Source organism: Sarcophilus harrisii, chromosome 4 (genome assembly GCF_902635505.1).
Source record: "Sarcophilus harrisii chromosome 4, mSarHar1.11, whole genome shotgun sequence".
Lineage (NCBI taxonomy): Eukaryota > Metazoa > Chordata > Mammalia > Dasyuromorphia > Dasyuridae > Sarcophilus > Sarcophilus harrisii.
This window is the reverse complement of record NC_045429.1, coordinates 415,221,189-415,248,910: the sequence shown is the minus strand read 5'-3', so window position 1 is coordinate 415,248,910 and position 27,722 is coordinate 415,221,189. Positions and strand designations below refer to the sequence as shown.

General features: G+C 46.1%; 2 protein-coding genes across 6 annotated transcripts; one reads left to right on the top strand and one right to left on the bottom strand.

Moving 5' to 3' along the window:
• The first annotated feature begins 212 nt into the window (after positions 1 to 212).
• RHOC (ras homolog family member C) lies at positions 213 to 5,462 on the top strand. Of its 2 annotated transcripts, none has more exons than XM_003769788.4 (5): positions 213 to 332; positions 3,561 to 3,724; positions 4,102 to 4,222; positions 4,498 to 4,628; positions 4,858 to 5,462. In XM_003769788.4, the coding sequence occupies exons 2-5, from the start codon at positions 3,569 to 3,571 to the stop codon at positions 5,029 to 5,031; spliced, it is 582 nt and encodes a 193-aa protein (XP_003769836.1). In that variant the 5' UTR covers positions 213 to 332; positions 3,561 to 3,568; the 3' UTR covers positions 5,032 to 5,462. The 2 variants fall into 2 exon arrangements, with proteins under 2 accessions (XP_003769836.1, XP_031823172.1); XM_031967312.1 differs by lacking the exon at positions 213 to 332 and adding an exon at positions 399 to 419.
• On the bottom strand, positions 4,167 to 26,570 carry MOV10 (Mov10 RISC complex RNA helicase). 4 transcript variants are annotated; one of them, XM_031967309.1, is made up of 22 exons: positions 26,118 to 26,570; positions 23,518 to 23,662; positions 23,269 to 23,366; positions 16,178 to 16,413; positions 15,665 to 15,923; positions 15,028 to 15,159; positions 14,050 to 14,218; positions 12,356 to 12,507; positions 11,837 to 12,013; positions 11,459 to 11,606; positions 10,873 to 11,031; positions 10,566 to 10,669; positions 10,294 to 10,391; positions 10,065 to 10,178; positions 9,330 to 9,432; positions 8,233 to 8,350; positions 7,415 to 7,606; positions 7,200 to 7,274; positions 6,929 to 7,054; positions 6,761 to 6,849; positions 6,367 to 6,485; positions 4,167 to 4,269 (listed from the first exon to the last, which is right to left on the bottom strand). In XM_031967309.1, the coding sequence occupies exons 1-22, from the start codon at positions 26,252 to 26,254 to the stop codon at positions 4,187 to 4,189; spliced, it is 3,033 nt and encodes a 1,010-aa protein (XP_031823169.1). In that variant the 5' UTR covers positions 26,255 to 26,570; the 3' UTR covers positions 4,167 to 4,186. The 4 variants fall into 4 exon arrangements, with proteins under 4 accessions (XP_031823169.1, XP_031823168.1, XP_031823170.1 ...); XM_031967308.1 differs by having other exon boundaries at positions 23,269 to 23,369; positions 26,118 to 26,569; XM_031967310.1 differs by lacking the exon at positions 4,167 to 4,269 and adding an exon at positions 5,643 to 6,243 and having other exon boundaries at positions 23,269 to 23,369; positions 26,118 to 26,569.
• Between the last annotated feature and the right edge of the window lie 1,152 nt (positions 26,571 to 27,722).

Here is a 27,722-nt window from a genome sequence, read left to right as displayed (position 1 = left end):
GCCTTTTCCTGAGCACTCCCGCTGGCTCCCATCCCTCTTCCTCTGAGGTGCGGGTAACCGAGGGCCACCAGTGCGGCCACCTGGACCCCGGCCTTGGGCAGGCGGACTGGAGGGTTTGGGGAGAGGGGCGTGTCCCTCCCGGACTCGGCCTAAGCTCAACCTCTTCCCCGTCCTTTCCCCGCCCTCTCCTCCGGCCCGACCCAGCCTCCCCGCCCCCACCTCCCCGGACCGCCCCCTCCCCGAGGCTGCGCTGAAGGAGGGCGAGGCGGCCCCCACCCCCGGGTCAGTCTTCGCCCAGTGCTGAGACTACGCGGCGCGGAGCGGAGCCCGAGGTACCGGGAAAAGGGGCTGGGGAAGAGGGCGGGGGGCAGCCCGGGAGCTTTCTCCTTCCTCCTCCGGCCTGTGCTGCTCGGTGCCAGGTAGGAAGCGAGGGAGCCTTGGCTTTGGCCCGCGGCGGTCCCCTCTTCGGCGGGGGAAAGGGTCCCGTTTGCTCTGTCCGGTGGATGCCGCTACCGTCGCGGGCTGCGCTGGGATGAGGGGCTGATGGGGGGGCGGGAAGGGAGAGCGGCTCCATCTCTCCCCTCCTCCCTCTCTTTTCTCCTCTCCTCTCTTTTCTTTACTCACAGACTGGGCCCCCTGACCCTTTCCCCTCCCCCCGCCCCGTCGGTTTCCTTAAATCTTTCCCTCCTTTCGCGGCTGAGCGCCCCGATGGGTGTGCGAGCCCCGAATCGGAGCGTGATACTTACTCAGCCAGGGAACGGGACTTGGAAGTGCTGTCCCTCCCAGGAGGTCGGGGACGGGGGGCGGGTGGGGGGGGTAGGGGGATAGCCTTTACCAGGCTCCCAGCCGGGCTCGAGATGGTCTTTCTGCGGTGCTTGCGCGTGTGTCTGGGTTTGATTCTGTTTTAGGGAATCCTAATGCGACCCCCACCCCCTGGGGCATTCTGGAGGTCGGGGTGGGGGAGGGTGGTAAGAGGACCTAGCCATCTTAGTAACAGGCCCACGCCCCCCCCCCTCCGTCCCCACCCAAACCCTTCTACCACCCCAGACCCCTTTTTGTTATGGATCGCCCTCCGGGCACTTCGGGGAAAGCTCGGACCATTTCTGGTTAGGAAAACGCTTTGTTGCCCGCCGTCGCAAGGGAAGAAAACGCCAGATTTCTCTTCGGGAGTGAACAAAAGTAATTTTTTTCTCATCCGATTTGACGGACTTAAAAATTGACAGATTTAAAAATTTGGCTGCCTTGTTACAAGATTGGAGAGGGTAGATTCTGATTTCCTTGACAACTTCCCCCTCCCCCAGCTCCCACGCCCCGTTCTTCCCAACATCCAGTCTCCAAATAAGTTCCAAAGTTGAGGATTGTGTTTGACCAAGGCCCAGAGTGTTTCTTCTGCCGGGGGTGGGGGTGGGTGTCCGGCGGGTCACGTCACCCTGGAAACCCAAGAAGCAGCTTTGGGGGAGTCCAGACGTCTCCTTCCCGGCCCTGGTCCGAGTCTTTGCCGCTTTGGACCTAAGGGGCTTCAGTGAAATGGTGGGTAGTTGGCGAAGGCCTCCAGGGTGGGGTCCGTGGAGCAGCCCTGCCTGCCTTTTTGCTGGGAGCTTTTGGCCCCAGACCTGGAACACTTTGGTTAGTCACTCCCGGGCCAGGCCGCTCTACTTGTGTGGCAATGGCTCACTTCACCTCCCTGGGCCTCTGTAAATTTTGGAGTTGAACTGGAACTCGGGAGAACTGACCCTCTTAACCCCCGGTAGGAAAGGTCACAGCCCCCTCCCCCTTCCCCTCTGGCTTAGCCAGCTTCAGTCTTGTTCCTGCCTGATTCAGTTGCTCCTTAACTTTTTTAAAACAGGAGAATCCTGCTCATCTTCCCGACTGACCTTCCCCTCCAATTTCTGCCCCAGAAAATGGGATTGGCCTGAAGTCCTCCCTTCCCCCCATTGCCGTCGGGGGCTTTCCCCAAATCTGGTTCTACTTCCCTTCCCTCCCCCCCTGGTTTTCCCCAAATCTGGTGCTGCCCCATGTTGGGGAGAGTAGTTTAGAGAGGGCTGTGACTCTTCCCATCTGTCTGAAGCCTTCTATCCAGATAACTTTCCCTTTAAGTTTTGACTTGGAGCAAGATGGTGGGTAGAGGAAATCTTGTCTGACTGGAGGAATCATTTTGTAGGGGGTGATCTGTTCCTGCCTTTCCCCCTTTTCATCCTAGAAGAGTCCATGGGATCTCATCTCTGCCCTTAAGTGGAACCTGAGACCTCAAGTTTAGAGCTGAGAGGGATCCTAGAAACAATTTAAGCCTTCATTTTACAGAGGAAGAAACTGAGGCCTTGAGACTCATTGGATGGATTGAATATTCATCCTGATTTGTAACTTTTCTCCCCTCCCCCCCAATCCTAATACATATCTATATCCATACTCCTAGAAATGTTTTTCCTTTACTCTGATTAAGGGTTTCTTCCTGGAGAAAGGGACTTGGAGGGGCTGCACTCGAGGTGAAGGAGCAGAGCTAGTAAGGGGCAGTCCAAAAGTGAAACCGAGAACATATACCACGGGATTTGGTGTCAGAATTGGATTTCCCTTCCCCCTCCTTGTATACAGCTCTTAGATTAAGCCTTATTTACGCTCCTTTTAGGGCCCCTCCCAGTTGGATTACAATCCTCCCCCAACCCCCAAAGCTCATCAGGTTTCCAGAGCCTCCCTCTTCCTCAAGGCAAAAAGCCATCTGGGAATTTAAAAAGTGGCCACCAGGTCAGCCTCTTTCCCCAGGGAACCAGGAGAAAGGGATTCTTCCTTCACGGTGAGGGCCAGGCCGGGTTCTGGGCGATAGGAAGGTGTGATGACTTGTTTTGGACATGTGTGCTGGGGGAGGTTAGTGTTTGCAAACCCCAGGAAGCTGACTCTCCTAGCCTGAGTCACAGGGAGGGGCGTCCGAGGGACTGGGCAGGGCCTCGAGGGAGCTGAATTTGGTTGGGGGCTGGAGGAACTGGAGCCTGGAATGGCTGCTCCAGGGAGGGGGACCGGCCGGAGAAGGCTATTCTCCTGGGAATTCTTTTCAGCCAGAGATGCCGTGTGTGACTGCCCTACAGTGTGGCTATTGTCCCCCTCCCGGGGCTGAGTGACCCAGTGTAACTGCCAGCCCTTGGGGGAGGGAGTGGGCAAGATGCCCAGCACCAGGGTTGAGGGTATTGCCAGGACTGAGCCTCTTTTGTGTTCCCTGCTGGGGGGGGTGAGGGGGAAGATTTGGGCCTGTGGCTACTGTCCCAGGCCTGGGGGTTCCCTTTCTGTCTTCTTGCTAGGGCCCACTCTGCATCTCCCCGGCCCAAGGGGAAGGCCCATTCTTGACCTCTGAATCACCGGAAGTGGTCCTAGCTGGTCCCTTCCCCAAATCCCCCCCCCCCCCCCCCCCGGATCTGGGAACTAGGGTAACTGCAGCAGGGCCTGCGCCTGAGCAAACCCCCTCCCACCCTGTCTGTCTGTTTCCTTAGGGTTCAAAGGGAATGTTTGTGGGGCTTGATTAGATCTTTACTGTGCTAGGTTCAGCCATCCCCACTGACCCTTATCTCTTCCAGCTCCAGCCATGGCTGCGATCCGCAAGAAGCTGGTGATTGTGGGGGATGGGGCCTGTGGAAAGACCTGCCTCCTCATTGTCTTCAGCAAGGACCAGTTCCCCGAGGTCTATGTCCCCACGGTCTTCGAGAACTACATCGCCGACATCGAAGTGGACGGCAAACAGGTGAGCGGGGAAGCGGACCCCGGGCCAGAGCCGGGACCCTTCCTCCTTGGCCAGAAAATCCTCATTGCCCCCTTGTTCCCACCCTGTCGCTGGCTACAAATGCCAAGTAGAGCTGGAAGCAGCAGAGACCCTTTTAGCCGAGTGCCAGAATCGGTCTCTCCTGAGAGACCCTCACTCTGGTTGGGACAAGGGAAGGAGTCGAGAGCTCAGATCTTTCTGTGCTCCCTGTCTTTTTGGGCAAAGCACATCACCTCCCCGGGCCCTCAGTTTCCTCATCTGTAAAAACAAGGGCATTGCGCTAACGGGCTCTTTGGTGGGTTGATTCTCTGGGGGGCGGGACGGACGGACTAACTAACCCCTGACTGCCTGTCATTCAGGTGGAGCTGGCACTGTGGGACACAGCCGGGCAGGAAGACTATGACCGACTCCGGCCACTCTCTTACCCCGACACTGATGTCATCCTCATGTGCTTCTCCATTGATAGCCCAGACAGCCTTGGTGAGGCATGAGGGGCGGGGTGGGGAATGGGAGATTCCCTGACAGCCCTGTATAAGAAGGAGAACCCTTAGAATTAGTCAGCCCCATAAGTCGCCCTCAGGGGTTATTGTGGGGGGAGAAGGAGGAACTTTTTGCCTTTTCCCAGAAAGCCATTTAGGAGACAGTTTTTCCCGAGCTCATAGGCAGGAAGGAGTAACATCCCGGGGTATTCGGCAGGTATGGGGTAGAAGCTGCCGTCTTTCTTATGTTCACGCATTGGTGGGTCTTGTGTGCAGAGAACATCCCTGAGAAATGGACCCCAGAAGTCAAGCACTTCTGTCCCAATGTGCCCATCATCCTGGTGGGGAATAAGAAGGACCTGAGACAGGACGAGCACACCCGGAGAGAGCTGGCCAAGATGAAGCAGGTAGGGGCTGAGGGTGGGGCTGGTTACCTCCCAAGGAAGAGGGGGGGGACAAGGGTGTGGACGCAAGGAACAGACCAGCAGAACCCGGAGAGAAGGACGTGCTCCAAGTCCTGGCTTTTCCTTCCCCCCAAACCTGGGCCCGTTTTTAAGTTCAACCCCGACTTCCTGGGAAGAGGAGAGCTTGGGGAAGCCCCAGCTCCCCTCCTAACCTCTCCGGCTCTTCCCGCAGGAACCCGTGAGGTCAGAGGAGGGCCGGGACATGGCCAATCGCATCAGCGCCTTTGGCTACCTCGAGTGTTCTGCCAAGACCAAGGAAGGGGTCCGGGAAGTGTTCGAGATGGCCACCCGGGCCGGCCTGCAGGTCCGGAAGAACAAGCGGCGACGGGGCTGCCCTCTGCTCTGAGGCCCCCCCACCCCCACCCAGTCTACACCGACGGACTCCAAATAGTTGTTGGTCCTTCCTGCTCAAGGCTGCGTGTGTTCTAATGTTCTGCTCTTGAGAGTGGGGAAGGTCCTTTAGGGGAAAGGGACCCTCGGTATCCTCGTGGGTGTCAGAGCTTAGCGCTTGCTCCCATCTGAAATAGGACTGTGCTTTTCATGTTCAGGATGCAGGGGTGGGGGTGAGGGACTTCCCTGTCTGTGCTGCCCTCCCTAAGGTTCGCCCACCAGCATTTTTTACATATAACTAGTTCTGGAGCCTAGTTCTTTCAGTACCTCCCCTCCAGGGAGCCTTCTTCCCCACCCCCACCCTCCACTTTAGGTTGGGCCGAGGATTATTTTCTCATTGTTCTTCCTCATGGAAGACGGTCAATAAAAGTCTATAGGGGCTCTCAAGATTGGCTCCTTGGCTGCTTCTCTCTCCTCCCCTCCTTGTTCCCTCCCCCCCAGATACCCTCCTGTTCTCCTTCCTGGAGGAAAAAACACAGCCAAAGGGGGTTGGCCTGGTGTGCCGCCCCGGAGCCGGCCACCCCCTCTTCCCCCAGGCCGGGCTGGGAATGAGGTCAGTCTTGGCCCAGCGCCCGAGGAGGCGGGCTGGAGGGGAGTGGCCTTTGGCTGGGGCTAAAATTAGAAGGCTGCGTGGGTGGCTTCCCGTCCACCTCCCACTCGGCTTCCTCCTTTGGCCCCAGGCTCTAGGGGTGGGGACAAGGTCCCTTTGCCTGCCTCCTTTTCCCTTGGTCCCACCCCATCCTTTGGAAGACAGAGCCAGACCCAGCAGGAAGCTGTGAGGAGGTGGACTGGAGGCCCAGAGGTCATGGCTTACAACAAATTTTATTATTTGCAGAATCCTCTTCCTTCTCCCTCCCCACAAAAGAGAAAAAAAAAAAAAAAAAATCCCAGAAGCTTGATCTGTCATCTCTAGCTTGGGAGGAGGAGGGGGAATGGCTTGGTGCAAATTTCTCCTTTCTATCGCACTTATCCTCCCTCCTTTCCTGCCCAAGAAGATAGAACTCAGTGGGGTTCTTCTGTTCCGTGTCTGGGACGTACAGGCATGAGACATGGCGGAGGGTGGGGGGCTAGTTGGGCGGAGGGGGAGGGTCTCCTTAAAGCTCATTTCTCCAGGCTGGCTCCACTTGCTCCTGAAGGCCACTTGCCAGGAGGTCGTGAGGGTGAGTTTCTAGAAAAAGGAGGAGGGAATGCCAGGGGGGCAGAGAAGGACTGGTTTTGACCCTTGGAAGGCTTCCTGTCTTTTGGGGTGGGGCTGGGGCTGTGACCTGGGAAGTTTCGGGGGCCACCTTACCTGAGGTAGAGGGGCCGAGGCTCAGGGTGCTCAGCTGTTGCTCTAGGGCCTGCTCTGTTTCCAGGGTGGGGAAAGGACAGCCCGTGTAGCCGCCATTTTTTTTGCAGAACTTCAGAAACCTGGGCAAAGGAGAGGAGGGACAGTGACATCTTAAATTCATTGTAGGGGATGTGATTTGAGTTTCAGAGGTTAAGCCTGCCTTATCCATGTGTATATACACATGGCTACTTGCAGCCGCAACATAACTCTAGAGATTACAACTGTCCAGTCCCTCCCTGGAATCCAGAGTAGAGGGAAGGATGGGCCCCTGCTTCTTAACCCCCACTAGCCCATGGGCATTCTGAGAGGCTCTAAGGTGGGAGGAAAGGAGGCAAAAGCACCCAGGATCCCTCACGTGTTCCATTCGGGATCCTGGCACAGCAGCAGAGGGTTGCCCACAATAATGAGGAGGGCCTTGGCTCGGGTCACAGCCACATTGAATCTCTGCAACAAGAAAGGGAAAACAATGAGGGGAGGGACCAGGTCTTAAAACTCGTCCCGTTTCCCCTTCTCCCCGACTGACCTTGGGATTTCGGAGAAAGCCCAGATTGAAATCAAAATCCATCTGGACAAAATTCTGGCTGCTCCGGACAGTGGACACTAGAAGAACGCTCCGCTCTTGCCCTTGGAACTCCTCCACTGAACCCACCTAACAGCAAAGACAGTGGAGGTTGGAGAAAGGGGAAGAGAAATCGGGGCCGTCTCGATTTGGTTGCGGAGTTTGTAGATGCTGAACTGAGGGCAGGGCAGAAATGGGAAAGGAAGGGCCTAGAAGATGTTAGAATGGCCTTCACCTTCAAATCCTTGATGTTGTCAAGCCCCCGAAGCTCCTTGTCCAGTTTGGTGATACACTGGTAGATTTTCTCCACCTGGAACATGAGAAAAGATGCTGAAGCCGACTTGTCTTCGGTGAAGGGACTAAATCTTGTAGGACATTTTCCTTTTAGTGGCTGTTAGGAAAGGGAGGCATAGAACAGCCACCACAGCAGGGCCCTTGCTTCGATCTAACCTGTTTCCTGTATGGGGAGATAACTCCCACATTCTGGGGGCTCAGCCGGCCCTGGCCTTTTTTGGGTGATGAAGTCAGAAGTTTCTTCAGGTAGAAAACAACAGTGGCTGCCTCCTCAGAGTTGAAGAAGGATGGGCTGTTTCCTTCCCGGTCATCCTTGCCCATCACGCCATGAAAAATGATCGGGAAGCCCTGTAGTGATAAGGAATGATACAGCAAGCAGTCAACCCAACTGGTCCTGAATTCTCTTCCCATCACTGGGGCTGATTGCAGAGATGTTGTACCCAGGACCAACTGAACATTTCTGCCTTAAAAATAGGAGATTCCATCTTTCTCTGCTTCTGCCTCACCTCCCCCCAAAAATCTTCCATCTCTGACACCCCATTTCTCCCTCCCTCTCAAGACAAATTACTTGATTCCTGAGAATCTGCCTCCATCGAGTTGCCCCTTTCTGGCGAGCAGTGGGACAAAGAAAACAAAGAGGCGAAATTCCTTCCCTCTGTTTGAACTTTTAAGAGTTAGCCTAGAGTCAAGAAGATTTAACGTCTAGTCTTTCTGCATATATCAGATAAATGAGTGAGTCAAACCAGATAACTCACAAAGATTTGATTGCGCAAAGTAGGTGCAGATTGAATTGGTAAAGACAAGTTTACTCAATGGGAGATTCCAATGCCCATCCCCTCGCCAACAAAACCAACCCTCCAGATTAAAAAAACTCCTCATCCCAGTGAACCAAAGAAACAGCTGTACCCTTTTCACAGATGACCAGGACCCAAGAGGACTTTGCTCAGACCTCCAGAACCCGCAGTCCCACAAACCTGCTGAGGCAGCTCCTCCCAGTGACAATATCGTTCTCTGTCCATTTGGTCCGCATAGGGTTGGAGTTCCCCGTCATAGTACCGATTGTTGGGGATGTACAGGATGTGAGGGTGAGACCTGAGGGGCAAAGAGCAAGGAGATAGAAGAAAGGAACCTGGGGTCCTAATGCTCACACCTGATCAGAATACTCAAAATCGCTGCTCAGAACCTTAAGTATTTAAAAAGCCTTTTAGTCTGGCTGCACCCTAGCTTTTCAACATCATTACTCTCCAACTCTGCTCTGCTCTGATAAAACTTCACTCATGAATTCTCTATCTAGTACACACTCCTTCCTCATCTTCACTCTTGCTACCTTTTTTGTGTGAATTTGGGGGAAGGGGCTTGCCTTTCCTGTGTGACCACAGCTAATTTTAAGTGTCTGAGATCTGACTTGAACTGTACCATCTAGCTGCCCCTTTCACCTTCATTCTTGAGGGATCAGCTTATGTGCCATCCCCTGCCTCCATGATGTGTCCCTACTCCTGAAAGTAGCAGTATGGATATACTGAGCTGTGTACACACCCTAGCTCTTCACTAGGTTGTAAGCTCAAGAACAGGTTTTGAATTTTTTAGCCCAAGATAACTATGAAATCTTCCAATACCTTTCCCTGTTCCTACCCTTTGTAACTCCCCTGGAATTGCTGTATGTGAACATTTACCTCCACTGGCTAAAGGTGGCTTTCAGGAGCAGACACATGATAAGGGTTCCCACGTCTGGGCCAGGAAGAGATGTGTGTTTTGAGTGAGAAAAAAAACGCTACACTAAATAGAAGTCAGAAAACCAGCATAATGGCTGTATGGGCAAGTCACTTAACTGTTCTTCCATCTGTTAAGTGGAGTTAACGACGGGTGTTCTCACAATCTTACCAAGTTGTTGTGAGGACCAAATTTATAGTGGCTGTGGAAATATTTGTGACTTATAAAGTGCTAATGTGACATAAGCTAGTTACGCTTATTTGTACAGAAGGACAGCTAAGAGCCAACAGGAGGGGATCTTGGCAGAAAGGAGGTAGGGTTTGGTGAGGAGAAGGGATACAGTGGGTCTTGGAGATGATACCTGTAGTTGCGCAATAACTTGGTGACAAGCTGGGGGTCATACCCCTTGGGGCCCTTCTGGTACAAAGGGTTGTATTTCAGAAGCCGCTCCAGCAAAGAGACACCTGCGTGGGAGTCAGTTAGGGACATTGTTGAGCCGAGTTGGATAGGGAACATATCACTCCTAAATTGTTGGGGTGGAGGGAGAAGGTGTGGGGTTTTCTTATGGCCCAGTTCCTGAGAAATTTTAAGATCCCTTTTTTTGGGAGGACAGACCTCTAAGAACAGGGGTCCTCAAACTTTTTAAATAGGGGGCCAGTTCACTGTCCCTCAGACTGTTGGAGGGCCGGACTATAGTTAAAAAAAAAAAAAAAAAAAAAAAAAACTTTTGTGGGCCTTTAAATAAAGAAACTTCATAGCCCTGGGTGAGGGGGATAAACGTCTTCAGCTGCTGCATCTGGCCCGCTGGCCATAGTTTGAAGACCCTTAAGAGCATCAGTTGTAGGAACTGGGGTTGCTTAGACTAGAGAAGAAAGGCTCGAAGGGGACATGATCACTCCATGTATCTGAGGAACTGTCATGCGGAGAAGGGAAATAGTGGGTCCATCTTCCTTCCCCCCCACACTCACTGACCACCTCTTAGGAATCTGGAGTCCCACAGGAGTGGGAGGTAGCAGAGGAGTGTCATACTAGTGTTTACAAAATTAAAATACTGGATTCATCATATTGAGATATTTCCCCAACCACCCCCACTTACCCAATCCGTGTTTCTGAGCGATGGAGGACCGTAGCACCGGCCCCAACTGCTGGGGATCTCCGGCCAGAACCAGTTGTCCACCTGGTTTCTCTGAATCCCTAATGGCCAGCAAGCCTGGAGAGGAGAGAGGTTTGAGAGGGATGAAAATGGGAGATTGTTAGGGGGAAGACTAAGCAAAGGGAAGATCTCCCCAGGTGATCGACCAGACTTCTGCATCCCATATTCTCACCTGCGACAGCCACAAGACACTCAGGTTCCATAGCATGGCCAGCCTCATCAATGAAGACGTGGGTGAAATGGCCAGGAGGGAACTCGGCCGACACCAGTCTAAGAGTACCAGGTGGGTCAGACTTCAGCCAAAGAACCAATTAAACAGCCTCTCTCTCTTTCCTTCCCTTCTTTCATCCGTCTTTTTCTCTGTCTCTCTCACTGTTTTTTTTTCTGTCTTTCTGTCTCTGAATCTCTTTCTATCACTCATATACACATACACACACTTCCCACCTGGCAGCAGTGAAGAGGGTGGTGATGAGAACACGGTATTCCTGCAGCTTCTTCTTGGCGGGATAAACATACATCCCTTTCTGTGGGTCCCAATTACAGCAGGACTGGGATACGGAGGATCAGGTAGATTAGGGTCACAGCCTGCCTTCCCCACTGCCACCCCACTCCAGCTCCCAATTCTCACTTCCCAGCCCCTCTGAAACCTAATCCCTCTGTTTCCTCAGCCACAAAATTCTCAGTTCTAAATCTCCTAAAACTTCTCCGTCCATCTCTCTCCTCCCAGGATCCCACTCCCAAGCCCAGTCACCTTGATTTCATCAGGCACAAAGTGGATGTCCCTACTGGGTGCCAGCAGGCGGTAAATGGAATTGGGCAAGTGAGGCCGGAGGTTCTTGCAAAGCAGGTCAGCTGCCGAGTTGGATGGGGCACAGGCCAGGACATGGGCATCTGGCAGGTGCTTCACCACCTGGAGGCGGAGTACTCTTCAAAAACTCCCCATCCCCAGACCCCCAGTGGGAAAGAGAGAGCACAGATGCAGGTTTTTTGTTTTTTAATTTTTCCAAGTGTGAGTTCCCCCAATGTACATTTGCCCTATGACCTATGGGAGAATTAAAATTTGGCGAGTTTTTTTTTTTTTTTTTTTTTTTTGAAAGGGAAAGAAGGGGTCTGTTTGAAGGGATGGAAAGATCAGTGGCAAGAGCTCCTGGAATCGTCTACTAGTGGCCTGATGGTACCTTCCCCCTTACAACCTCTTCTCTAGCTAGATCCAGGGCATATATTTCAGGGGCCTGGAGAGGGCACCAAAGTCTTGGGAAAGAGAGGTGGTATGAGGTAGAAATTCAACAGAAATTGAAAGTCTCTATAAGGAGAGATTGTTTCTGCTGGACCCAGACCTGTTTAATAGCCTCCACCAAGGTGACAGTCTTTCCAGTTCCAGGAGGCCCAAAGATAATGTAGGGAGTGGGACGAGAAGTGCCCAGAACTATGTGCCTCACTGCTTGCAGCTGCTCAGGGTTGGACTCTAGATTCCGGTCATATAGCCTTGGGGAAAGACAAGACAAAGAGGGCAGGTGTGTGGGCTGACACCAGTCTTTAAATGGACCCTTCCATCCCCAGGGCCACTGGAATTAAACATTTCTTAAGCTAGAAAACTTGCAGGGGGCTCCTTCCAAACCTGGACCCACTTTCTCATATGCTTCTCCCAGTTTCTAGCCCTTCTTCCCCCAGCATACAAACCCCTCCCTCTGTCTCCCCACAAGCAGTTTGCTCACGAAAGTTGGAATTTGGGAGGCAGGAGCGGGATCCCACGGGGGGACGATGGAAACAGCAATGGTTCCAACATGTGAGGTCTTGACAATTTCAGGGCTCGGTGTTGGACTCGAAGGGGTTGTCGGTTGAAGGTGAAGGTCACCTTGAAAGTCATCCCTTTCACAAATTGCTCCAGGAGTCTGAGGGAAGGTGAATGGGGGACAGAGGAATACACAAGATTAAAATGGATAACATATACTCCCTCCCTCTCTTTCCCAGAACTTTTTTTAATACTCCTATAACCTGGCCTCTCCCAAATCTAGGACTCTCACACTCTCTCTTCTCTGACCCCACACTAAAAAAAAGTCCTTTGCCACTTACCACAACTTAACTTCATCTTTATGAAGAAATCCATGCACTTCCCTATCTGTGAAGGAGTACATCCAGTTTCCTAATCTCACTTCCCCCTGACCCAGGATGAAAAGAAGCCCACTCCCATCCGCACCATTTAACCCCAAGCTTACCTCTTCCTTCCATCTTACCTGGAAGAGAAGCTCAGCTTGATCCGATCCAACTCGACCTGATGCACAAAGCCCTTATATATGGTCACATTTTGGCTCTGATTCAAGTTTGGGATAGCAAATAAGTGGTCCCCTCGGAGCACAGAAGGACGGTTCTCGGCTACTCCAGGAACCTGGTGAGAAAAAGCATGGCAATGAGCACCCACTAGGAGCAGTACACAATTGATCACCATTTTAAGAGGAAATGGTTTAGTTCCAAATGTTCAGTAATGAAAAGAATCAGTTGTACCCAGAGAGAGAAATGAGGGAAATGAGTGTGGACCACAACAGAGCCTTTCTACTCTTTCTGTTATTGTTTGCTTGCATTTTTTGTTTTCCTTCTTAGGGTTTTGTTTTGTTTTTTAACCTTCTTTCTAGATCCAATTTTCCTTGTGCAGCAAGATAACTGTATAAATATGTATACATATATTGGATTTAACATATACTTTAACATATTTAACATGTATTGGTCTACCTACCATCTAGGAGAGGGGGTGGGGAGGAGAGGAAAAGTTGCAACAGAAAGTTTTGCAAGGGTCAATGTTGAAAAATTACCCATGCATATATCTTATAAATAAAAAGTTATAAAAGTAAAAAAAAAAAAAAAAAAAAAAAAAAAGAGAGCGAGAGAGAGAGAGGAAATGGTTTGGGGAGGGCAAGTTCTGCCACCTGTGCTACTCTACTGACTCCTTCCCAGCAACTCCTCTTCCAGTTCTTCTCTCCATTCAATCATACACATATTCAGTCATTTTTCAACGATATCTGACTCTGTGACCCCATCTGGGTTTTCTTAGCAAAGGTAATGGGAGAGCTACATGATTTCCTTCTCATCTCATTTTATAAAAATAGTTAATTAGCTTACCCAGGAAATGTCTGAGGCCAGATTTGATCATTTGGAGTCTTGCTGACTCCAAACCATGCTCTATTCAAAGGGCCACTTACCTGTCCACACATTCAAAGGTAAGTCTTGCCAAAGATAAAAACCAAGATTTATCAAGGCAAGATGGTGTCAGCAACATAACTAAGGAACCACCCTTGTTCCTTGACCCCCCAGAAACCTTTTTTAAAGGCCATCCTGATTGTGTTTAGGGAAGCTAGGAGGTACCTACACTATGTACAGGGCCTGGAGTCAAAAAGACTTATCTCCCTGAATTTAAATCAGACCTCAGACACTATCTAGAGCTGTGTGACTTTGGGCAAGTCACTTAATCCTGTTTCTCTCAGTTCCCTCATCTGTAAAACTAGTTGAAGAAAGAAAAGGTAAACCTCTCCAGTATCTCTTCCAAGAAAACCCCAAATGGAGTCATGAAGAGTTGAAGGCAATTGAAAAATGACTTAACAACAGTTATGTCTAACACTATATTCCACTCTTCATCTGTGTTCTAGAGCTTTAAAATCCTGCTCAGATTTAGTCCCTCCAGGAAATTCTCCCTGATTCTACTTAGTTTCAGTCTTTCTATAACACTCCTTCATTCTGTACATTCTTAGTCATTGTTTCACACACAATTATTTACAACATATTATTTCACACTTGTTTCTAGGTTAACCTGTGTGGTGTTCCGTTTTTAGTGTGCTTAAATGCATTTCATCATTCTGGCTGACTCTCCACCAGAGAGGGACCCCAGTCTCCTTTCTCTACCTCCCCAACTTTCTCATGGTTCTCACAAAATGCTGACCTCTAAGGTGAGGAGCGGAGGGTTTCGGTCCTTTAGGTCCCAGACCATGGGGACAGACTCCAAATCATAGTGGCGTATGTCTTGCTCCATCTGCAGCTCTTCCAAATATAGAAGCAGCTGAAGCTTCTCCTCATAATTCCTCCAATTTAGTGGGGTCTTCAGCCGGCTTCTAAGATAGAAGGAAGGTTGGATCAATATCCCCCCAATAACTTCTACCTTCTTTCGGTTGTGCCCTTTTGTACAAGGGACAGAAGAGAAACAGTCAGGAATCACAGAAACTGAAAGAGACCATCTCATTTTACAGATGAGGAAACTGAGGCACAAGGACTTGATCAAATCACATAGGTAAGCAAGAAAAATATAGTATTACTAATTATGTAAAACTAATATCAAGAGCATTTGTTTATAGGATGCTGTAAGGTTTGCTCATACACAAGATCATCAACATAAGTATTATTCCAAATAGATAAAGAAAATTGAGATTCAAAGAAGGCTAGCAGAACTGGGTATTCAGTCTGCTTACAACTATGCTCTCTTTCCATAAAGGGAGCCTTAGGTATACAGCAAAGGCTTCTTCCCTATACTCTGGTTTATGCTTTTTCCCTCATAGATCCTAGAGTAGGCCCCAGTTCACCAGATTGGCTACTGCCTCCATTGTTCTCACTCACAACATATGTATTGTTTTCTTCTTAAAACATACCATTCTTTTTTATGTCTTTCCATAAATTCCTCCATGAAAGGCTCTACCCTATACCTTTATTACGAGTATCTTTATGCTACTCTCCATTGGTTCCTAAAGAATCAAACCCATTCCACTAAGAGGAAAAAAATGGAGGTGAGAGGAATGGGAAGAATGCATATGGCCTCAGAGGAGAGGGGGCAAGAAGAAACAAAAAAGGGAGGAGACTGACACAGAGCTTCGGAATAGATAACTTAGATGGGGCAGGGAGGCTGGGGAGGGAAGAGTTGGGTACATACTGAATCTTAGCCACATCACTATGATGGTTGAAATTGGTCGATTTGAGGAGTTGTGGAAACAGGTGCTTTAGGTGGTTCGGGCAGTGGTACTTGGGAAGATTCAAGGTCATCTCCAGTTCATACCCCTGACCCCTGCAGGAATGGGGAAAAAGATATAATAAGACAACCATCGTGGAATCAAAGGGCATTTGAACCCTTTTATGCTTCCTCCTTTTATTTTTCTTCCAAAACAGTTAGTTAGCATTCATATAGCAATATAAGGTTTGTAAAGCATTTTCACTTAATTTGATTCCCCCCCCCCCCAAAAAAAAATCTCTGAGTTTGATGTGCTTTTTCTCTCTTATAGATAAAGAACTTGAGACTCAGAGCTGGTAAGCCTCAAACTTGGGTGTTCTTTTCTGTAGGTCCACTGTATCACCTAACAGCTTAGAGGAACCATTGCCTATACCAACTCCAAAACACAGTTAATAGCTAGTCATTATTTCCACTTTAAAAATGAAAACTTAAGACCCAGAGAGTTTAAATAGCTCCCTACAGGCGACAAAAAAAATTAGAAGCAAGAATTGCACACCTGATTCCCAGACCCACTGTGGGCACACCCCGTCCTAGAAATCTTTGTGCCTGAAGATGTTGTTACCTGTCCGGTCTCAACCCATCTTCCACCCGGCTTCTTAAAGTTGGGTGTGGTATAAATCGGTTTGGTCTGTAGGGAGCCGTGGGCTTCAGCGCTTCAGCCAGGGGGCTTCGGGACATGACGGCAAGGAATCGGGCAATGTAGAAGATTTCTGATCCTTCTATCCTTGATCCCAAAGGTCCCTGCAGCTTCCACAGCACCGTTGCAGGGAAATAGCCCACATAACTGGTGTAACAGTGGACATGGAGTTCATGAAAGTGACCTGAGGGGAGGAAATTTTGAATAGATGAGGGGGCACCCTGAAAGCATCCTTTCCCTCAACAGGGGGCCTTCCAGCACATAGGATTCATGCCATTCCCACCTTAAAGACCTTTTCTTTGAAAGCCACTCTTCCCAACCACAGATGGCCTCTTCCCTGCAAGAATACCTTGTCCCTATCAAGAACCCTCTCGAGAATTTTTCCCCAGAACAATAACCTCTTCCCATTCAGAAATCCATCCACCAAATCCCCCTCACCAGGATCTAGGGTGATCGGCCCTTCTTGGAGTTCTGACTTGAAAGTTAACTGAGTGACTCGGAAAAGTGGAATGATATGGAGCAAGGTGACAGGATAACTTCCCCCATTGTGAAGACGCAGAGTCAATATCACCTCCTGGTTCAGATCCAGACGGATAACAAGCTGCCCGTCTTGGTTCTGGTAGCATCCCTCAACCTCCACATCCACACCATGTTTCCCATGAATGTATTTGGCCCTAGAAGATGTTCAGAAGAGGAGAGGTAAGGATGGTAGAGGAAAATAAGGTGAGAGGACAGCAGTGTCCCCCCTGGACATTATACTAAAAAAAAAAAAAAAAAAAAAAAAAAAATCAAGATTAAATGTGTTCAACTGTGAAAGAACTAAACCAACTCCATATTATGAATAATATTAACATTCTGTATTCCTGTAAATGTTTTGTTCATATTAATTTCAGGGAAATTGGATAGTACAAAATGTTCTGGGACAACTTGTGATTAGTTAGCATAACTTGTGTGGTTAGTATCTGTCATGCTTTGGTCACTCAGAAAGAAGGTACACTTTTGTTGTTCAAGATCATGTAACCTGATTTGTTTCTTATTACTGACTATGAGAAAGCTTTGATGACTGCTGTTCAAGGTCCTTGTTTCTACTGAGAGGCCATGAATCTGATTTGTTATACAACTATTAGCCTTGCTAATGAATAAGTATGCTCAGATTTCACTTTCTCAATCTCTTATTAATTTTATTCAAGACAGTTTTGGAGAGCCAGTCAGGAGGTTGAGAGAAGGACCCTGACCCTAGATAGCCTCTCAGAACTAGAATGTACACCAGGGGTCTTCCCCAAGGAAGATTGCCTCAGAGGTTGGACTCCTGTCTCAATCACGATCACATACTTGAAAGTTAAGGTAGGCCTCAACCTTAGGGAGTCCGTCCCTTAAAGAAAAAAAGCCAAAAAGGAAAAAATATTATAACACATACATACATACATATACAAATTGCGTGAAACATGCAAAAGATTCATACAGCCCCTTAAGAAAGTTTTTATTGGCTTGAAAGCAGGAGAAATTTCCCATTCAGACAATAAAGTTTTTAAATTGTGTAAAGATTGATCAAAAATATAATATTTAAAAATCCAGATAGGCCCTGAGCTGGCCCAAAGGAGGGACTTTCAATTACTGCAAATTAAAGGCTTAGATACAGTTTTTACAACATAGAATGTAATGGTGATAGTGAGCAACATTGTTTCATCCCTGATCTTACTGAGAATACTTCTAGTTTATCCCCATTGTATAGAGTGCTTTTGGTTTTAGATAGATGCTACTTATCATTTTAAGGAAAACCCCATTTATTCCTATGTTCTCTAGTATTTTTCATAGTAATGGGTGTTGTATTTTGTCAAATGCTTTTTCTGAATCTATTGATAAAAATCATATGATTTCTGTTAGTTTGGTTATTGATATAGTCAATTATGCTAATAGTTTTCCTACTATTGAACCAGTCTTGATTCCTGGTATAAATCCTACTTGATCATAGTGTATTAACCTGGTGATAAGTTGCTATAATCTCTTTGTTAATATGTTATTTTAGACTTTTGCATCAACATTTATTAGAGAAATTGGTCATAATTTTCTTTCTGTTTGGTCCTATTTAGTTTAGCTTTCAGCACCATATCTATGTCATAAAAGGAACTTGGTATTAGATATAGATTTTGGAAAATTGTGTATCAAAGCACCGGCCCTAGAATCAGGAAAATCAGAGTTCAAATAAGGTCTCAAACACTTCCTATTGGGAGGAAGAAATACTTCCTAGCTGTGTGACCCTGGGCAAGTCATTTAACCCTGATTACTTCTCAAAAAACTAAAAAAATAAATTGTGCCCACTGATTTTTGTTGACAGGGTTTCTTTCTTATATCCCACTAATTTTTTTAAATTATGATTTCAATGAGAGGTGAAGAGGAGGAATTTTGCCAGCAGGTACATCTATATCTTTATCTTATTGGCTTAGCTACGTTTTGTGTAAATCAAACCAACTTCTTCTTATGTCCTGATCAGCCAAAGGAAATAGTGCTCTCCCCCCAAAAAAATAAAAAAAATTTTTAGAGGAATTTTCAAATTCTTCAGAAAAGTTCTTTCTCCCCCACTCCTTACTCTCCCTCACCTATCTTGTCCTCTTTCCCTCCCACCCACTCCCTCTCTCTCTTCTCTCTTCCCCTTCTTCTCCTCTCTCTCCTCCCTCCCCCCATCCCTAACTCTGCCTTAAATTAGAGAGGCAGACAAGATACACAAATAAGAAATAAGAGAATCTTTGTTCCCAGTCTGCAGGAATTTTTGGCATCGTAGCATCATTAGACAATAAATTTGCAACTGAAATGTTAGTTTATAAAACTCTTTTGAAAGTTACATGGAAACAGCACTTAGACCTCATATCACTCTTTTCCTGGAAAGTGACAGATTTATTGCAGGGAAGGAAGGTGATTTCACTATTTGAGAAAGCAGTTTACAATTTATAATTCTCTTAAATTTAAGAACTGTCTATTGTTAACTCTTTGTTGACCATTACAAGAGGAAAGATTTCAGAAAGTAGAGAAAAGAGGAAAATAGAAAACTGAAGAACGGTAGAGTGCCTTTGTATTGATCATATGAATGGAGCTTAATGTGAAGGAAAACATTTAATTTTGAAAAGGGTTTGAGAAGTTTCAATTCCACTGAGATAAGAAATGTTTTAGAAACTTTTGGAGAAATGCCTCTTTGACAAATATAGAATGTCTTCTTCAGTACCGCCTTCTCCCAATCAATTTAGGATTACAAAAGAAAACTCATAAAACTTGTTTTTCTTGGACTGTTACAAATAATTGTGCTAAAGGCCTTTGTAGAAATTTAAGCATCCTTTTTCTTTTTAAAGATGTAACTGCTAGCCAGATGCCGGTCCTCTTTGACTTTCCCAGGCTTATAAATGAAAAATCTTTGAATAGGATGAGGTAAGTCCAATGTCCACCTATCCAAGGTATCAGCTGGGTTAAGTTAAGAAACAAAAGGAATTGATTTGACTCTTAGGGCGATTTAAAAGTCTTGGAGAGAATAATAATAACACCTACCTCCCAGGTAGTAGTGAGGATCATATGATTGTCAAGTGCTTATAATAGTGCCTGGCAAAGGGAAAGGATTGTATAAATCTTAGTAAAGATAAGTACTGTTCCTAATTTTGTGTGTATGTATGTGTGAAATCTGAGAAACCATTGTTTGAAAACTGCTAAATCTCAATCTCTCACCTCTTTATGCACAATTGTTGACTTTAAGGCAATTTATACTCAAATAATATTTAATAGAATGTATTTGCTTTAAAGTGGATAATTTCCTGTTGGGAGAAAAAAATGAACAAAATCCTTAAATTAGCCTTGTCTGTGATTTACTTCCTACTAGGACTCAGTCAGAAGATCTGATCAGCCTGCTAACCACTTTTTGTGAGTAATATTGAAGCAGGAAGAACTAGAATCCTTCCCAGCCAAAGTCGGGGAGATTACAGGTTTGCTTATAATGATGAGTGTTGTTATCTAGGATTATTTGGCCATCACTTATGATAATTGTGAAATTGCATCTGTTAATAAACAAATAATTTTATATGTAACTATTCATTGTATGTGTGAAACTCCAAAATGTAATAATTCTTAATTTATAAATGAAGGGTAAATGAAATGGCTTTATATTGGTTCATTGTTAACTGTCTCAAGATCATTAAAAAAAGTAATAACCTAGCCCTATGGTGTAATTAGTGAAATTTTACTATTTAAGTTAAAATCTTATGGGACTATGTTTTGATGTTCTAAGTTTTGATTTCAGGTATTATCACTAAGTCAATAGTCCACCATTCAAGGGAAATGCTTGTGTTGTTAAAAGGGAGTGCAATATGGAACACAAAGTTTTGTAAGAGTCAATGTTGAAAATTTATCCATGCATATGTTTTGAAAATAAAAAGCTTTAATATGAAAAAAAAGGAGTGCAATAACTGTTACAGATGGATGTTTGTATCTGAGAAAGTTGAGGGGCCAACCTTAGACTGAGTTAGAAGCCTCTTGACTCATTTTCCCCATTTTGCTATTTTCCTTTCTGAACAGGAAATTTTACCAATCTGATTAATTCTGAGTCTGACTTTTGCTAGCCTGTGAATAATATGTAACTTAATACATGGAGATACTCTGTTTTTCAAAGCTACAGTTCAACAAGCAAGCTGTACCTTCAGCTTGACATAACAACAATGCTTTGTGCTAAGCTTTTGGAACTGATGATCCCCAAACTCAGGCAAGCACCAAAAGTCACAGGCATGAAACCTATAAACAAACATTTTTTTTTCTTTTAGACAACCTTGTCTCACTAAAACTTCTGGGCCTCCCTACTGTTGATATAGTACACTGTTTGATACTTTGTCTAGGCACAAATATAAATCAAGGTTCAGCTACACTAAGACAGGTCTTCCTACAAGGGTCAAGGCCCAGCCCATGTGCCCTTGATTGCAAGCTATTTCTCTCACTTTGAAATAAAAATTCTGTTTGATTCCCTTCTCTTCTGTCTCCAGTCTGCTCTGTTTGGCTCTAGTCACCCACAGGTGAGAGGGCAGTGAGGTCTGATTGACAACTGGTGGTTAAATATAATTCATGCCTTGAATCAAACAAAGGGAGAAGAGTTTCCCCCTGCTATGATTTCAGGTCCGTCTGTTCCTTAAAGGGGATAGTCTTGATTTAGTCCCTTCTTTTCTTTAAAGAGCAAATTTCCATAAATCAGAGAAAGTGAACATAAAAATTTAGTATGCAATTTTCAGCTGAATGAGTCCTTGGGCTTGCCATCCACTTACTCATAGTTATATATTGATGTTAACATTATTTCCTTGTAGTATCTCGTTCTTTTAGAATTTATTGGAATTTATTTCTCCATGGATCACAAAGGGGGAATTAAAGACTGGCTATTTATGTATGTATTTATGTATGTACATTATAATGTATGGCTATTATGTATTTGTATACCACATACAAATGTGGTATACATACATATGTATGTATATGTGTATACATACATATATACCTATACACGTATCCATGTATGTGTGTGTGTGAGAGAAATAGGCCTCCAAATGTCTCTGCTGGGATTTACAGACCTTGAGTATATTGTAGTAACAAGTTCTCAAAATTAGATTAAGGATGTTACATATTGCATTGATAATCATCAACTTTTTTTGAAGTCTTTGATAACTTAAAGCGATAGAAGGGTTCGATTTCCAAACCAAACCCTTACTGATTCAACACTAAATTATATTGAGTATAGTTATCTCTTCCCATCAAGGGATTTAGGGGCTTAGCACCCCCAAGATCTGGAAAAATCCAAAAAATTTTTGGCCCTCCCTTCATATCAGATAAGTCTGAATATTTTTTTTTCTTTTGTAGGGTATTGATAGTACCTTATTATAAAATTTGTGTTAAGAATTTGGTCATAGGCTCTGTCATCTGCTGGCCTTTTTCTGCAGCTCCCACAAAAGTCCCCAAAATTCCCATTTGATTTCTTATGCTGACCCACAATATAACAAATCTGGTTTAGAAAAAGTTGTGATGTGGAAGGGATAATTGTATTGTTACTGATAGATTTTTAACAGAATTATCTAAGAATCTCCTTTCCATTCTACCTTTATGTCTTTTATTCACTCCCTTCTCTTCCCTAACATTACCATGGAACCAGAAGGGCAGATCTCCCAGGAGGATATTCCTTCAGAACTGTCCTAAGAATGAGACCTATTCCAGAAAGTCCAAGGGAAAATGTTTGCCTGAACCAGACATCTACATAGGACATGTGGGACTCAAAATAAAATGATTAAAAGGACATTGGGAGTGGTATATCTATCAGGCTACAAGGAGTCTTGATATTATTGTTATTAGAATACTTTAGCATGGTATTTTATGTTTACTGAAAGTTTTTGGTTACCTTGGTAATTGAGGTCAGGTTGAATATGTAAACAAAAGATCTTAAAATCCTCCCTAGTAAATTAGGCACTGAAACCCACTTAAAATGGCCTGATATGCTTCCCTTGTTTTAATTTTCCTGTGAAACAGACCAAAGTGGGAATTATATGAAATGCTGTTTGGCCACTGTTTGACCACCCTCCTATAGATGTAAAATTTATGTAAAGCCCAGATGTTTGTGCAAAATCACATGGTTTTAGAACTTATTACTGCTTCATAATGAAAGGCCTTTGCCAAAGGTCCATCAATCCTGTTGTTTTGATCAGGAGAGATTGTAACAAGTCTCCACAAAATGCTGCAGATTAAAATAGAAACCTAATGTTTCAATCAAAATGTAGATGCCCCATAGTGGGAACTCTCTTCTTGGTTTTACAACTATAACCCAAAATGGGCACTCACTGCCCTAAGTCTCATAATTTTTATTATTATTTGTTATATTAAAACTTGTTCAAAATCAATCCCTAATATTCTGCTAATGATCCAAAATATTGGTCCTAAATTTACAATGGACTTTATGCAAATGGCTTTGGATAAGTGATCCATGGAGAAATAAATTCCAATAAATTCTCCAAGGATCAAAGGAGGAAATTGAAAGAACCAAACCAATTCCATCTTATGAAGAACATCCATTTTTGTGACTTAAAATTCTACATTCCTATAAATGTTTTGTTTGTATAATTTCTGGGAAATTGGATTGATTTCTTATGTTGACCCACGATATATGAAATCTGGCTTGGAAAAAGTTGTGATGTGGAAGGGATAACTGTGTTGTTAACAGAATTATCTAAGAATCTCTCCTTTCCATTCTTCCTTTATGTCTTTTATTCACTCCCTTCTCTTCCCTAACATTACCATGGTACCAGAGGGATTCTGTGGTTCACAAAATATTGTGGAACAGTTTGTGATTAGTTAGCATAATTTGAGGTTAACACCTTTTAGTACTGTCCCACTTTAACCAATCCAATATGGAAACTGTCCAGAAGTGGACAGCAGGACAGATCCTCACTACAGAGCACGCCCCCCAGCAGTATCTCTCTGTTCCCATCATGCTGCATCTCTAGGTCCATCCTGTTCCAACTCCTACATACCGGTCTTGGAAGATCTTTGACAGTTGGGACTTCATCTTCTTGGCTCCTGGAGGTTTGATTTCCTTAAACACCTTATCTTCCTGTTTCATTTTCTTCTTCTTCTGAGAGCAAGGAAGAAGAGTATCAGGCAAGGGGAAGAAGCACTATCCCATTTCCTCCTTAAACTATCCTCTCCTTCCCCCCTCATAAGGATATAATGAGATGAAAAATTAAGGGGTGAATTTAGGTCGGAGGATTTCATTGCCTTACCTTGTGATTCACTTTGCAAAATTTGACTTTATCCTTGGTGACCTTAGCTTGCCCATAGAAGCGCATCCCATAGAGCATGGAAGAGAAGGTAGGAACAGGATCCTCAAAGTCTCCATGTTCCCCATGGCTGCCAGAAGGTCTGAGACTAGGAAATGAGAATAAGTGAAATTAGGTCTATATGTTACCAAATTCTGTCTATTCTGTCTTCCCTATACTTATATACTCTTCTCTCCTTTGACACTGTAACCATAATCCTCATCCCCTCACTGACACCTGATTGATTACAATACTTTGTAATTGGTCTTTCAAGTGTCTCCCTACACCAGTCCATTGTGCAACAAAGTGATCTTTATAAAATGAAAATCTGTTACCCTGGCCAACCTTCCCTTCTCCCCTCAACAAACTCCAATAATTCCCTATTATCTCCAGGATCAAAGGTAAAATCCTATTGGGCATTCAACGACCTTCCTCATCGGTCCCTTTCCCATATCCCTTGAGAGACGCCGGCCTCCTTGTTGTTCTTTGAACAGGACACCAGATCTCCAGATTGCCTGGATTTTTACTTGCTGTCCTCCATATTGGGAATTCTTGACCCCTGGATTTCCTTCAAGCCTCAGCTAAAATTTTGTCTTCTTTAATAAGCTTTTCTGCTCTTCCTTAATCCAGCTTCTTCCTTCTGAGATGATGGCTAATTTATCTTACAAGTACAGACACATTTTTCTAGCTATCTTTATTCATCATGTTTATACAGTTATTTGTATGATGTCTCCCCCTTATATCTTAAGCTCCTCAAGAGATTAACTAGAATAATTAACATCTTAACTAGAAGAGCAACAATTTTTGCCTTTCTTTGTATCTCAGGCAGGATGGGTAGTAGGTGCTTAATTCATGATAGGATGGCTTTTCCTTATTACATATACCTCTTTCTCCACATTAGATATGTAAATGGAGAAGGTATTAATGGGCTGTACTGGTAAGGAGTATAACTGCTCCAAAAGAATCCTAAAAACTCTTAAAAGCCCATTACCATCAATCTCCCCCAGCCCAACAGTGGAGAAAGAGGAGAGTCCAATCTCAAGACAAGTCTAGGGGCATTCAAGTATTAGAATGTAAATATGGAGGTCAAAAGCATTTAAGACATTGGAAGAAAAAACTAGAAGGAGATAGCCTTTATTATGCAAATGTATATTTTGAATTTCTGACTCCAGGTAAAGTGAGCTTTTAAAAGAACAGAGTAGGAAGGGAGGAGGACAAAGGTAAAAAAAAAAAAAAAAAAAAAAATTAGCAGTTTGGGGGAGGTGGGGAAAAGAAGGGTCTGTTTTAGATAGAAAAATAAACAGTAACGAAAGCTACTCTTTGAAAACAGGTAGGGGTGATAAATTAACCTCGGGGTAAGGTAATGTGAATGGGGCTTCTAGGCCAGCGGCAGAATCAAAGTGGAAACCCAAAGGCATAGAGGAAGGACCAAACAGGTAAAGATCAGGATTCCAGTAGGAACTGAGAGCACTTACTTGGCTAGTCTGGATTTAGAGGTTTGGGCACACAAGAACATAAATAACCCAAAGTACCAGACCAGGCCTGATGTCCAAAAGAACAGGGACAATACCTAGAAGGTACTCTGACCTTTTAGATTATTACCCTGACCCTTCACCTACAGAATCATGAGAGGATCCGAGTTCTAAATCCAGTTCAGTCGCTTACAATCTGTGTAACTTTTGGCAAGTAACTTTCTTTCTCTTGGCTGACTAGTTTCCTCATCTGTAAAATGAGGCGTTTGTAAATTTGTGATTTACCTCACCTGAATATATTGAATTAAAACCCTCTCGTAGTGCCCTCCCTTCTTTACAAAGGGGATTTAAGAAACTCTAAGAAAATCGCTGATACAACTAAATCCAGTGGCCGCAGAACTGCTCATCGCCCACAACAGAAGAGTGAGCTCAATAACTAGTAAATTTTTGCATTTTTGCTCTGGAGGTTCCCAGGGAAAGAACCTACCGAGACTGCCCACTTAGTGCCCCCCCCCCCCCCAACCGCTTGTGTGTGTGTGTGTGAAATCCACCTCAACAAGCATTTTTCAAGCTAAGTAAAATTCAACTCAACAAGCATTTCTTAAGCGCTAGATGTGAGCTGTTCCGGGAAAGCGGGCAAAGGGGAGTCTCTCAGGGACACAGTTTTATCTCCGAGGTCCGGGAAGATAGGCACCCTTAGGGCTCCGTTTTGAACCTTCCCCTCTCGGAGAAAAATACAGTGGTCAGCGGTCTCCCCGGAGTCCGGCGCTCCTCGAGTGGCTTGGCTTCTCCCGTTTGGGTGCGGGGTAGGGGGAAAGGCTGTCTAGGGTTTAAGGTCCTGCTCTGGTCAAAATGGGTGGAAGCCGGGCAGCAGGATCGCGAAAGCGGGAATGGGGGTGGGGAGCGGGGAGTGGGGGCTTTGCATCGTCGGGCAGCTACAGGGCCCGGCGATTGCCGGCTTTGGCAGTAGAGGCTCGAATCCGGGGGGAAAGGTGCTTCGCGGGGAGGATGTGGCGGCTGCTGCAAGGAGGCTGCGGGTGGGGTAGTCTGGCTTGGTTGGCTGAGGGGGATGAGCTAAAGCCCCAGAGGTACCTGATCTTGAAGTCTTCGTTGTAAATGTCTCGCAGCCGCTCGCGGTTGGTTTCTTGGTCCTCTCCCCGGGCGGCCAGAAAACTCTTAAATCTCTGCCCAGTCTCTCGGAGCTTGGCGCGGGTGAACTTTTTGGTCATCGCGGCGGTGGGGAGTGAGCTGGCGTCCGGAAGGGGCCCGGGCTGAAGCGCGAAATGAAATGAAACTGAAAGTCCCCAGCGCAAGAGGAAGTGCCAGGTCTCGGGATACGGGGCGAAGTGGGGCTGCGGGAGCCCCTAATTCAGTCCAGCAGCTCCTTCTTCCGACCTCTGACCCGGCAGGCAGCCTAGTCCATCCTCAACTACCCTCTCTCCAGCGGCGGCTAGTGCGGTCACTGCGTCTTCTCTCCTCCTTCTCTCCCATTAACTCTTCGCAAAGGAGTCTGACCCCTCCCTCCGGGCCCTCCTCTCATCCTGAGCTCCCTCCCCTGGCATCCAGCCCGAATCTCGGACACTGTTCTGCCGAGGGCTCCCAGATAAGCCCGGAAGGGGTGGGTGTCCGCACCCCACTCGCGGTGCACTCCAGCCTTCCCTCCCCACTCCAGAGCCTTTGTATTTATTTGACAAGTAGGGAGTAAAGGTCAGGACAGAGACCCGAATCCGCCGGGGCTGTCCCTGTCTAGTAGAGCTCATCCTGCTAGCTCACTGAGACCCTGACCCAATTTGGAGACCAACCTTCCGCCATCCATCCCCAGCCTCATTCCCCTACCTGCCGCTCTTAGGCTGGGTAGAACCCCTGGGGAAGGAGAAAACCGGGGTGATCTGGGGACAGAGCCGTGTAAACATAGACCAAAGGACTAGGGGGAGAAGGGTGACGCCTAAAAAGTTTCCCTGGCAGCCACATCGCCTTTATTATTTGCCTCCAGAATCCCGGCTCCAGTCACCTATTCGGGGACTTAGGTGCGCTCCGACTTGCATTAATTATTTCACGGATAAATCGGCTCTCCCCCCACAGGAAGCTCCTGGAGGAGGGTTTGCAGCATGTACATTGGGCAACAAAGGGTTAACTGCAATATCAGTGCCAGGATAAGAACAAGAACAGGATGCAAAGTACCAGGCAGAGTCCTTCAGAATGAGATAAAATTAAGACAAGCAAGAACTAACTGGCACTGGATGTATGCGGGGGTGGAAAATAGGGGAGAGACGTAGCCGGGATGAGCCAGCCGGAGAGATGGGGGGTGGGGGGCCTTGGAGAACTCGGAATTGCTCCGGTTGGGCTTTCCTTTGTTTCCCGGTCTGGTGGGAGGCAGACTGATTCTTTACGGAAAGGCCTGTATCTTCCACGATTCGAAGTGACAAACTCTTAGCCCAGATCACCCAGCTCCAGAATATGAAGGGGATGAAGAGCCAGCACGAAACCCATGAGAAGATAGAGCAGGAAATAAAACGCCTTAATATGACATAATTTTTTTAGAACACTTTCAAATAGAAACAAAAAGATTGGGCAATATACTAATATTTTTATTGCTTTGTCACCTTTCAGAGTGAGGGAGTATGGGATGAAATTCTTGGTACCCGGGCTTGATATAATGTGGGGGGGAAAAACGAGTTGGGGAAAACTAATAAGAGC